This window comes from Triticum urartu, chromosome 5A (genome assembly GCF_056163025.1).
Source record: "Triticum urartu cultivar PI428250 chromosome 5A, HENAU_Tu73, whole genome shotgun sequence".
Lineage (NCBI taxonomy): Eukaryota > Viridiplantae > Streptophyta > Magnoliopsida > Poales > Poaceae > Triticum > Triticum urartu.
In genome coordinates this window covers 624,419,196-624,431,666 of record NC_141877.1, presented here as the reverse complement: position 1 = coordinate 624,431,666, position 12,471 = coordinate 624,419,196, and the positions used below count along the sequence as shown (strand labels likewise).

At 45.8% G+C, this 12,471-nt stretch overlaps 2 protein-coding genes across 2 annotated transcripts; one reads left to right on the top strand and one right to left on the bottom strand.

Moving 5' to 3' along the window:
* Window positions 1-1,848: 1,848 nt before the first annotated feature.
* Window positions 1,849-6,523, bottom strand: LOC147973488 (uncharacterized). The gene is made up of 2 exons (XM_087525022.1): window positions 5,851-6,523; window positions 1,849-5,706 (listed from the first exon to the last, which is right to left on the bottom strand). The coding sequence occupies exons 1-2, from the start codon at window positions 6,272-6,274 to the stop codon at window positions 5,609-5,611; spliced, it is 522 nt and encodes a 173-aa protein (XP_087381148.1). The 5' UTR covers window positions 6,275-6,523; the 3' UTR covers window positions 1,849-5,608.
* A 983-nt stretch (window positions 6,524-7,506) lies between these two features.
* LOC147973487 (uncharacterized) lies at window positions 7,507-12,118 on the top strand. Its single transcript, XM_087524697.1, has 6 exons — window positions 7,507-7,632; window positions 10,064-10,552; window positions 10,634-10,701; window positions 10,781-11,297; window positions 11,782-12,058; window positions 12,102-12,118. Exons 1-6 carry the CDS (start codon window positions 7,507-7,509, stop codon window positions 12,116-12,118), a joined length of 1,494 nt encoding a protein of 497 aa, XP_087380823.1.
* The last annotated feature ends 353 nt before the right edge of the window (window positions 12,119-12,471 follow it).

The following is a 12,471-nucleotide window of genomic DNA, read 5'->3' as shown; positions in this document are numbered from 1 at the left end:
AAAATAATGAAAATCTGAACTAAACTGACCCAAAATCAAATCTAAGCCTTTCTATGCATGGCAATGGAGATGAGTTGGATGAATCTGCAACTGAATTCAACTGAAAAACAATGAAAACCTGACCAAAACTGAACCAAAATCAAAATTGAAATAATGAAAATCTGAACTAAACTGAAGAAAAATAAAAATCAGAGCCTTTCTGTGTGTGGCAATGGAGATGAGTTGAATGAATCTGCAACTGAATTCAACTAAAAAAATCATGAAAACCTGAACAAAAGGGAGGATCGTATACAGCTACATAATTTTAATCTGAGTGGAGTTGGTCATGCCGCATGCAGACCGTGGCGTTGTGCTGCTGTGTGCAAACCATGGAGTTTCGAGTTGCTGCCTCTATGCCCATAGCTCTACGGGTGCCTGCAGCAGCGCAGCCATCTCCTCATCGGTGATGGCGCCCAGCCGCACGAGCTCCACGTCAAACACCTCAGCCATCCACTCCTCGCGCACCACCAACTATACCAACGACGTACGGCAGGTCGAGCGCGCCGCCGACATCGTCCTGCATGGATGCGTGTGTCGGGGACTTGCAGGTAAGGAGCTCCAGTAGGAGCACTCCCAGGGAGTAGACGTCCGCCTTCAGCGTGGGCTGCCATGTGTCCAGCACCTCCGGGGCGTGGTAGCCGCCGGCGCCTGCGATGGCGAACATGCACGCAAATGGGGTGAGTCGGGGAGCGCATGCATGCTCCCCCGTCTCCGCCGATCTCGGCCGCGCCTGTTGCTGCTGCTGCTGCTGGCGGCGGCAGCGGTTGCTGCTACATAATGGGATTGTCTTCGAGCCCCGTGATGGATCGCGATGAAGACGGGGAGGAAGGCCGGCGAGATCGGGATGGCGCGGATCCGGCTGCAGGAGGTCGATTCTGGCCTGATCCAGGCGAGGCGGCGTTAGTCGTTGGCCATGGCTGCTCCTGTAGAAGAAGTGAGAGGCAGTCCTTGTGTGAGAGAGAGAAACAGAGGGGAAGGAAATGGAGAAGAGGGAGAGCAGGGAGAGGGGTGCGAGGCGTGGAGGTCCGGCGGCGCGGCAGCCGGTGGCGAGGCCAAGCGCGAAGGCGGCGGGGCGGCAAGGGGCTCCCGGATCGGCGGGGGAAAACAACAACGCAGCCGGGATATATACAGATAGATTAGTTCCACTTTGGATATGGTAAATAAATATAGATGTGTTACAGAAAAAAAAACTGAAAGCGTAAATTCATGAGAAGAAAGCGTATTGTGACGGTGAACCCACGGAGTCAATCCGTGCTTTATTATTAGGGATAGACTAGTACAAAATGTCCGTGCGTTGCACCGGGCAAAATATTAAATATAACTTGCTCCACGTGCCATTATGCAACACTTTTTTAATCCAACTTTTACAAACGTCAAAGATAAGGTTACACTGAGTATTTCTTTTTGGACCATGAAATTTGAACGTACCCTAACAATGTTTGACATGACCTATTTCACCTCTCCGATGAAACAATAGTTGTGTATGGAATAGTCTTTCAATCAATTTTATTTCTTGTTGTACAAAAAAACATGAATATTTTTTACTTTGATAAAGTTTTTTAGGATGGAATCATTTTTATGGTGACAAACCTTTTTTGGAATATTATATTTCATTTGTAATTTATTTTGCACTGTTTTTGGGCTTGGCCCATTGAAATACTTTTATTCACACACACACACAACACACATGAACTCAGGGCCAGTTCTTTTCGACGATTCTCCCAAAATGGCCCCCCTTCCCAGCTTCTCTCAGAATCGTCACTCCATATTTTTTTTATAATCCTATCTAGTTAAGGTCTAATTAGCTAGGATTGTAAAAAAACATATGGAGTGGCGATTCTGGGAGAAGCTGGGGATTCTGATAGAAAATCGCCCAAAAGAACTGGCCCTCAATCTTTCTTCCCGTTCCCCATTCTCCTTCCCCACTGCAGGACAGCGCCGCCGCCGCATCCCTTGTCCCCGTCGTTCTCGGAGGACAAGGGTAGGAAGAATAGCGCTTCCGGTGGCCGCACCATCATGTCTTCTGCCTGCGCCGTCGTATGAACGGGACCTTGGGCGGCTCCTTGCTTCCTCCCTGTTCCCTCGCACCCCTCCTCCCGCAGGCTCCAACTATGGCGCTTGGTGGAAGAGCAGCCGCCGTCTGGAAGCTTGTCCTTCGCGTTCAACTTGGCAACCCCTCCTTTTTTATGCTCCAACCTTGGTTAGTTGTGGCATGTTTTTGTGACAAATTGCTTGGCGGTTGCTAGTAGTACCCTATAAATACTGCTCATAGCTACTTCCTGCTGCCACTTGTTGCAGTTGGTGGCATCGAAATTTCGTTGATTCTAGTCAATCAAGTTTTTCTGCTAAAGCTTATCATGTGACTTAAGTCTCTGGCTGAGGGATCTTTACTTTGAAAAGGTTTGATCTGAATCTATCTTGAAAGAATAACTTGAGCTCTGGCTTATTAAGATCAGGCTTTTATGTTCTACATTTATTAAAGAAAGTATTCTAGAAAAAGAGAGCACACTTTATTCAACTTGCAGTTTACAATTTTACATAGGCTAAGATGTGCACTGAAAACAGAAAAGCTGGTGATGCCAAATAAACCATACATGTGTTTTTTGCTTTGCATTCCTCTCGATAAACTTGCAAATCTTACATTGTGTTGTTCCTGTATTTGATGCAAAGATCTAATAATTTCACATCTATCAGTCCTAAAGAGTGCAAGCTGTCCATATACAGGCAAGGTAATGATGATGGAACCTATGGTTGCAGACACAAAGGAATGTTTCATGCCTTTTTCAAAATGACAGAACCGTATTTTGCTTGGCATGAGATCGGACGTACCTCAGGTGGAGCACGGTCTGTACGGCGAGATTGTAAGACAGCGTAGAAAGGTGACTTGTAGTGCAAAGCCAACTTACAAAGCTAGCCAAGCCAGCGGAAGCCGTGTGCTTGCATTTGTAGCAGCACGGTGTCTGTAGCTAATTAGAATTCAGAATCTTGCTAAATAAAGCAAGGGGAAGCCGTGTCTTTGTCTCAGACTCTTGTATATACCAAATTAGGATTCTGATTGCTATTTTTGTAACAAAAACATGTATTGTTAAGTACGTTTCTTATTCCTATTTTGTAACAAACGTGTGCACTTTTGTGGTTTGGATACTGAGATTGATAAAACTGAGAATACATAGGTGTGTAATTTGTTTTTTGGTTGATCTTTAAGAAATAGAAGCTTTTTTTGAAGTTCGGTTATCAAAATCCTCTGCAATGTTCAGTTCAGTGATTTCATCTATTTTCTGCAGTCACAACAAAAATAAAAGGTAAACCCTCCAAGTGTTAGAAGCACTATTGCTGAAATCTGTTGAAACAGAGGTAGTACATCATAGTCAGTTTACAGTTGGGATGTTACTGCATAAATTGCCACTTCACCTCACCAGTGACCACCACCTTTAGTCTAGCATATATGATACTGATAATATGGAGCCCAGTGTCTCTTTCCTAGCAATATATCATGCCAATGCAGAGTAAATTGATCCAAGGTCAGAGAACCATGATATGTATCATGACCACATCGACCTTTAGCAAATTAGCATCACTCTTTTTCAGCTTTGACGGCAAAATAACAGGAAGAAAGGCCCCAATCTGAATATATGAAACTTACAGTCCGCACGTCGGTATCATCCAACATTATTGGTGCAATGTCCGAGAGCCGAACCTCCTTGGCCTCCACCTGAGTTGGATCGGACGACTTTAGCACCTGCACGCACACACACAGCGGAGACATCAAAACCAGGCCAAATCAAACTGAGCTCACACCAACATATAATTCTACGAGGAGGGCAATCAATGGTGATGCTGCTACTAATTTCCCCTTCTTCATCCATCTTCCTTTCACTGGTGTGAATGCACAAGACAATCAGCTACGAACAAACAAATGTACTGAATCACGCGAGACTGTCCCCTCTTAAATTTAGAGATCCTTAATGAACTAATTTTGCTTCATGGAACAGGGTTGATGTGGTATATTCTGTTGACTTATCTTGTGATTGTTAGATAAAGGAGATGAATCAAGTTGATGTGGTAACAATATGAGCAGTGTCACAATCAGTCCAGTACATACTATACAGCTTCACTGATTTCATAATATTTCCCTGAGATAAATATCTTGACTTTCCTTTGCCCATATTAACATACCTGAATCCATGGCTGGCGGAGAATATATTTTTCATCAGAATCTACAATGGTAATATATTTTCAGAAATATAAACAAGTGTACTTGCCAACCTATATTAAGAAGTTGACTGTTAGAGATTCACTTTATGCTTGCAAAGAGCCTTCCCAATAACCTATATATTGCTGGACATATTTTTAGAATAACCGAATCCTTTTCTTCATTTGGTTATAACAAATCCCTAAACAGATAAACAAATCTTATCTGGGTTAAGCATCAAGCTTAGTTATGGAATTATATCAGGTTCTATACATTTTTAACACGAAAGAAGCTCTTCTTAACATCGACTAAAACAAGGGGGACAAAAATCTATAATTAAAACGTTTAATTTGAACCAATGTGAACAAGAACTATCTGTTTGGCCCATCATACTTCTCACTGCACACCGCCACTGCAGAGAAACCTGGCAGAGCCACAATTAGTCACTATAAGAAGCAGCTTGCCTACCAATGGCTATTGACATTAACATGACATGGCAGTAACTCGTATGCAAATATATGCAATGCAACACTGGAATGCTACAACATCAGCTTCCAGTATGTTCTCCAGGATTACAAATTTTTCAGAAAAAGTAAACTGAAACAGGGGATTGTATCGCTGATTAGCTGAAACATAATGCAAAATACATAAAAATAACAGAGAAAGTAGTTGGTTTAATGCCTCCGGTGCATATCAGCAAAAGTTAAATTTTGAGCAATCAGAAGTAGCGTCAATTTTTCAGAAAAAAAAACTGAAACATACTTCGCCACAGAGCAAACACAATGTCCATGAATCAAGATTAGCTGCAGAAATTAGAAGATCCTCTGCACACTGATGGGAAGATCCTTCCTTGAACCCACTCTAACATCTCTGAAAGATTAATCTCAAACCACAGACAAATTCGAAAGTGCTCAGGCCCAAATTCTACAGAACTTCTGAAGTGCAGAAATGAACATTGTAGCAAACTGACTGGACGACTTTAGTTTGAACAATCCAACAAGCAATTCAGCATCACAATACCCATGACAAAGTGATACAACATTTGCGCGACTGAACCTACTCCAATTTTGGTCCTAATTTGTATCTGAAACTCATCAGTGGACACAGAGCATATGACTACAGCAAAGCAGGGCACAATTCAGTTCTAGATCAGATCTCAAGCAAGTGCATGTAGTTATAATATAGGGAGTTGCTAACCTGGCGCTCCGCTCCGTCCTGGCCGAGCGGAGTGTTGCCGAACGGGGCCTTAGCATCACACTTTTTCAGTTTTGACGGCAAAATAAGAGGAAGAAAGGTCCCAGTCTGAATATATGAAACTTACAATCTGCACATCGGTATAATCCAGCATTATTGGTGCAATGTCCGAGAGCTGAACATTTAAGGGAGGAGGACTCCAATGACACCCCTGCTCTCAAGTGGCCTGATGTTGCTGCTATTCTGGTGTAATTCACAGAGTGCTTCAAGGCGAAAAAGATCTGCCAACACAAAGTTCAAACTGTACATTAGAGTAACAGTCTGATGTGGGTCTGGGAGCCAGGGAAAAACACATACGTAGTATTTCTAGTTTCTCCACATATAAGGTTCTAAATTAAGATTTACATGTGGTTATTTGTACAAACCATGGACTATCTGCAAGAAGCGGCGCAGACAAAAATTCCAGTTCAGTCTCCATTCGAAAATCGCTAACTGCTCCCAGCCAACACTTCTCCTGTCGACCTCATCACCTACAAACCAGAGCGGAGCCCTTTTCTGGCGCACCCCCAAATCCGTTTCGTCTAGCAAGCCACCACTGCCGCGTGCTCTACTGGCGTCGCATGTCCTAATGCCACGTGACACACAAGATCGGAGAGAAGAGAGGGAGAGGCTGGGGTAAGAGATGGATATGGGAGGCTGAACTTTGCCGCCGATCCAACCTAGCAGAGTTGCATCTTGGCCCTGGAGATCATGACGCAGGAGTCTATCTCTGTCTTTGGTGAGTTCGTCGGTTGGTTCGCTGGTGCTCCATGGCGTCGACGGGCGAGATCGAGAGGTAGGGTCGACCATGGCGGCAACATGATTAGCTTGCGATGCCGTAGGAGATCAGGAGGGGATGTGCTCGTGTATTTCCTTTTTTCAGTCGATTCAGATGGGTGCACCGTCGTCACTGTCGCCGCCGCCGCGAGGCCATGATGCGATCTGCGGCCGCCACAATCCCAAGACAGGGGAGAGACAGGGGCGCCAATGCCAGCACACATGACGCCGGCGAGAGCACGCCCGCCTCGAGCACGGCGCTGTCCGGAATCAGTCGACGGTGGAAAGCAATGGCAGGTGAGAGAGAGATCGAAAGAGACAGGGCTAAGGAGGAAAAGCAGCGGTGGATTGACTTTTTAGTTCCCCACTCGTGTTCGTGCTGGAGACGAACTGCTGAGCGAGACGGACGGCCACGTGGTGTTTTTTTCCTCTTCCAGGTTGTTTCCCATAGGGACTGCGGGTTGAACATAAAAAATAAATATGACCTCACGTATATGTTTTAAATTTGAACTGAAAGCGTAAATTCCGGAAAGAAGCGTATTGTGACGGTGAACCCACGAAGTCAATCCGTGAACCCACGGGATAGACTAGTAAAAGAGCATGTGCGTTGCAACGGGTATAAAAATAAATTTAAGAATTCAGTAGCCATGCATGATCAATAGAATGCAGTAGCCAGTAATTTCATGTGACGGTAGTTAGTCATGGTCTCATTGAGTTTCTGCATTAAATTTCCATCGTTCGTGTCAAATGCCTAAGCATGAGACCTATCTGTCTATACCTAGCTACAAAACAGCTGGACAAACACGCAACATCGGTCAGAGTAAATTGAAATTTTAGCAGTGTAAATATAGCTGCCATATTGATCCTTGATTTTTTATTTTTTACTTGCATATTGATCCTTGCTTTGAAACTTTAGACATAGATCAGTTGAGGAGCTACAACTATTTGTCAGGCTCTTCCGACAAAAGAACTGTCAGTCATGCTGATGCTTTGTGCGTACTACATGCATGCTCGTTGTATATCTACGCCACCCAGGAGCTCATGCGACCGCACCTGGCTACGAGAGCATATGCGTGCATGATCGCCACGCGGATGTGCAACGTGCATCTTGTAGCGTGGCAGCTTCCATCGCCGAGCTTTACCCCCGGGGTGAACACAATGCACGCTGGCCTGCACCTTGGTACTCCACGGCTTCACGCACGCAGCATGCCGGTTCGATTGCGGCGCCCTTATTCATGCACTATCGTGGCTGGCCAGGTTCAACGATGGCAGCCTGCTTCCGTGGGTCGGCGTGGCATGCTCTGACGGGGTTCGATGGCGGCAGCCTCTTCTGTGCTCTCGTCTCCGTCAAGCGTCGGTACCCTCATACATGTCAGCTGCACCGTCAAGCGGTATGGATGTACTCGCGAATTGTCGTGGGTTTGTCACGGCAGATGTCCTAGAGAAAGGACTTAGTCGTGGAGCCATCGCGACGGGTTAGCTTGAAGGGGTTAAAGCGGACACAAGGACGCAAGAAGAGTTTATACTAGTTCGCCCCCTTCGAGGAAGGTAAAGCCTACGTCTAGTTGTGATGGAATTGATGGGGTTTCGATGACTAGGGAGCAAACAAGCTTCGCCTATGTCTCGAGTTATTGTTTGTTGTCCTTGAACCGCCGTCGGGTCGTCCCCTTATATACATGGGTGACGCCTGTCGGTCCAGAGAGTCCCAACACCGGTTCATACTCGTATCCGGGTTGGTCTCTCCTTGTTCCTAACTTATATTACAAGTATATGCACAAAGCTGATGTACGGCTACAGGTTGTAAACCGACTACGGGCCCTGGGCCTTTATCTGCCTCTTTGGGCTTTAACACCTTTGAACTACTGATGGAGTTAATCCGGCCCAGGTAGGTCGGTTTATGCCCATTAGTAATATCCCCAACATTAGGCCCCAGATTGATTTGAACAGGTTCATGTCAATCCTTAGCAAAAATCTTCGTCTTCAACATCTTCTTGTAGTTGTTGAACCGCCGTGACGTCATCTTCTCTGCTTGCTGTAAACCGGCGTGACATCATCTGTCATAAAGAAAACATCCATGATATCTTCTTGTTTAATAGATTCGCAATGACCGAGGTGACCGCCCTACTTCCAAAATCTGCGGTCCCTTGATTCCCGTGCATGACACATGTCCTTTGCCTTATAAATAGGCCCGAAGGGTCATTTCTTTTCTTCCCTTCGTGCCCTTCCTCTTTGTCTTCCTCGCGTCGCCAGTCTCAGAGCTCCGCCGCCGCCGTTGTCTTCTGCATCACCTTTGGCCGCTGCATCAACTTGAACGTGCCAGAAAGCCGCGGCGACCTTCCGCGTTTTCCTCAGCTCTGGTAGGTCTTCTGTTCTTCTCAACATAGATCTGATCTAGGGCTTCGTGTTCTTGCGGTGTTCATCACTTGTTCATACTCATGTACTAGCCCCTGGATGCACATGTGAACCCTTGCTTTGTGTAGCGGTAACTTTTAGTATCCGCCGTTAGTTTCCTGCCCAAAACCGTAGATCTCACATATACTTCTGCCCATTGATTCAATACTGTTCTGCTTTGATCTTCGACTATTTTTCTTATTTTCTGAACTTGCTTCAGATCCAACGCCGTAACAAGACCTTGTGAAACCTGTTTCTGCATACTTAACCATCCGCAATCTCAATTGCTTCAATGTTTAGATCAGGCGATTTAACCTGATAGAAAATTTTCCAAACCGGTATATGCCATTAGTCCCCTTGTTGAACCGCCATATGTTGTTGCTTCATAAAACTCCGGTTTAGATAGATCTGCTTCCGGTTTAATGTTGCACATATCAATGTACCTTGTAGATTTCATCATGGCCAAGCAAGTGTATGAGTGCAACTGGGTCCCTTCTCGCGTCACAGAGGATCAACTGGACAATTTAGTCCTGATTGGCGCCTTGGGCAGCAAAGACACCATCCATTGGAGGGCTCCTGGCAAAGAATGCCCCCCCACACACCTCGAGAAGGAGAGGTTGTTGTCTTCGTAGACCACTTAGCCCGGAGTTTTAAACCGCCCGGTTCTAAATTTTACCAGGATGTTCTAGCTGATTTCCAACTCCATCCGCAAGACACTGGCCCCAACTCTGTTACAAATATGTGCCACTTCCAAGTGCTCTGTGAGGTGTTCTTTCAAGAGGAGCCCACAGTGGAATTATTCAGAGATCTTTTTCATCTAAACCGCCGTACTGAGTTTACTGATGGCTCTAATATGGAGTTGGGTGGCATGGCGATTCAAAAAAGGAAAGAGGTCACATACCCTCACGCCAAGCTGCACAGTCACCCCAAGGAGTGGAATCAGACATGGTTCTACTGTAAAGACACCTCCCCTGCTGGTGAGAATCCCTTGCCTGGTTTTCGTCCGGAGCGGCTCAGCAATACCCATCCTTTTCCTCAACGATTGACTGCCCAGGAGAGAAGCAAATAGGCTCCCCAGCTGTCAAAGCTCAGAGCCTTTATGGCCAACGGTTTAACAGGGGTTGACCTTGCTCGCTGTTGGATATCATGGAGCATACTGCCCCTTAGTCAGCGCTCCGGTTTGATGTGCGAATATACTGATAGTGTGGATGACCCACTGCGACATTCAAGACTCCAGCTGTCCGGTGAAGAAATCACGGAGGCTGTGCGTAAGATACTGAATGAGCCGGAGCACATCTGCGCTAGAACCGGCCTGCTTCCCTTCTGCGCGACCAACAAACCGCCAGCTATAAGACTTTGATTTTTCTCTTTGCTGAATCTGTTATCGATATGTCTGGCCATTGTTTCTAATATCAGTGTCTGCATAATTAGGGTGATGATCCGTTTTGGAGCAAAAAGCTGCCGCAGGAGAAACCAGAGAAAACAGATAAACCGGAAAGAGCAACCCGGCAAAAAACTAAAGCTGTGAAGAAGACTGCCCACCGGAAAAGAACCACTGCATCTTCTAATCCGGCCCCTGATGACGAGGTGGATAATCCGGACTTTGAGGTAGAGCTTGACTCACTTGGTTTATTTTTCATGCATCTTATTGATGATGATATTTGTCAGGATGATGCCGAAGCCAGCCATGCGGATGTTGCAGAGGTAATTATTCTCTCTTCCGATTCAGAAACTTTGCCTTCACAAAAAATCCGGCAGGCAAACCGGAAAGTTAAATTTTCTCATCCTCTTGCTTATTTGGATCCTAAACTTCTTATGAAGACTCAACAACACGAAGCTCGCCGCACCACCCGGCATAGCGGCCAGGTAGTTACCTCTGCCGGTTTACCGAACAGTCCGGTTCGGAAACGTCATTCCGAGGTCTCTAATTCGCTTGTCAGTACTTGTCCCAAAGCGGGCTGCTTTCGTCAACCTCTTAATCCGTCTGACTCCGATTATCAGGCTATTTCCCACTCATCTTCTGGCGAGTCGTCGGCTACTCAGCTCCCACCGCTCAAAACGGTGCTTGGGTAAGCTATATTTATTGTGATGTTTGCAGTATATTGCCTTAGAACATATGTTGTATTTAATTTTTTTTATATTTCTCAGGGCCAAACCTAGGCCGAGCAAGAAGGCCCGCCTGGATAAAGCGGCCGAAGAAGATGTCATTCTTGAACCAGGCACAACACCCAATCTTGAAGCGGCTATTCCTGAGGATATTCCCAATGATCCACCGCAGCCAGATGATGATCTTACTGCTGAGGAAAGACCTACTGATACCTCAGGTCCTATCCATCAGCCCACAGGTTCCCTCCGGGTTGAAAGCTCCACCGGTCTCGCGAAACCTACTGACAAGCCAATAGCTCCAGTGCAAACCGGCGGTACGAATGATGATGAAGTTGTCATTACTGGCACTGGCCATACTGAGCCAAGCAACCCTGTCGCTTTATCCAAACATTCTGCCAAGGAGGAATTAGCTGCTTTTGGCAAAGGCAAGTGGAATGCTGATCTGACGGCTTACGCTGCTCTGAACGCCCGAGATATCCATTCCGGCTATCTGAACCGGCTATATACCAGCCGTGACTGTGAAGTCGGTCTGGTTAATATGATGAAGGATAAATATGAGGTAACTTCCACATGCTCCTTCTTGCTTGTATGCTTTCATTCTTGTTGACTCTCCTAGCCCCTAAGGGCCGATTTGAAACATTCTTTCAAACTGGGACTTAATAATATGAATCTTGATGCTTTGAAATTTGCTGATATAGTCCCCAAGGGTCGGTTCAACTTAGCGTAGTTAAACCGGTACTTTAAGTAAATGAAACTGCCGCATCAGAATACATATGATCAAATAGCCATTAGCCCCCAAGTGCCAAGTTGAATACTTGTATTGAGCTTGGGACTTTGTAAACAATTGAAAGATGAAGATCGAATATGCATTAGCCCCCAAGTGCCAAGTTGAATACTTGTATTGAGCTTGGGACTTTGTAAACCATTGAAAGATGAAGATCGAATATGCATTAGCCCCCAAGTGTTAAGCACATAACTTGTTATGTGGTTGGCACTTGAATCCTTCTACCGATTTGTTGAAACATATATCTGTCTGCCTGCAGGCGGAGCTGAAGGCGAAAGAAAACCAAGTCGTCGATCTTCAAGAAAACTTGAAAACCCAACAAGCTGAAACCTCCAAAGCAAAAGAGGAATTGGCCAGTGCCTTAAGCGCCATGGAACAATTTAAAGAGAACTTCAAGAAGAAACGGGCGGATTGGGCCACTGAAAAGTCCGCTTTAACCAAACGAGCAGAGGATGCCGAGGCTGCATTAAAACCAGTGACAGATGAACTGACCAGCATAAAGCGGCACGTTCATGCCATGACCACTGCTATCTTTGGTAAGCCATCTTGCCTTCTGAATTGGTTTTGCCTTCTTTACAGGGTCGCCGGTTTATTAACCCTTTATGGTATTTTAGGGACACGCATTGGTCACTTGGGGTCAGATGTGCGGAGGAAACTGAAAGCTGCCTATACCTTAGTTGAACAATTGTACACTGGTGCCCAGCGGATCATCTGCACCGCATCTCATAACAAACCGGCGCCCAATTTGATTCAAGATACTCTGATGAAACTGTCCGTTCTTCCTGCCCGGGTTGAAGAGCTGAAGAAATCTGCTGCTCGAACCGGTGCAATCAATGCTTTAATCCGGGCAAAAGCCTGGGTGCCGGATTTTGATCCTGTTGAAGCGACTCAGGGTTATCCCAGCTTGAAGGAAGACGGGTCAGAATTTGGTGAAGCGGATTTGCGAGCC

What these genes read in the sequence shown, in the direction of transcription:
- LOC147973487 (XM_087524697.1), top strand. Translation starts at nt 7,507, where the DNA reads ATGGCAGCCTGCTTCCGTGGGTCGGCGTGGCATGCTCTGACGGGGTTC. An exon ending in CCGCTCAAAACGGTGCTTGG is followed by an intron (nt 10,702 to 10,780) that starts GTAAGCTATATT and finishes TATATTTCTCAG; the next exon opens with GGCCAAACCTAGGCCGAGCA. An exon ending in TGATGAAGGATAAATATGAG is followed by an intron (nt 11,298 to 11,781) that starts GTAACTTCCACA and finishes GTCTGCCTGCAG; the next exon opens with GCGGAGCTGAAGGCGAAAGA.
- LOC147973488 (XM_087525022.1), bottom strand. Translation starts at nt 6,274, where the DNA reads ATGGTCGACCCTACCTCTCGATCTCGCCCGTCGACGCCATGGAGCACC. An exon ending in CTTCTTGCAGATAGTCCATG is followed by an intron (nt 5,707 to 5,850) that starts GTTTGTACAAAT and finishes TTGTGTTGGCAG; the next exon opens with ATCTTTTTCGCCTTGAAGCA.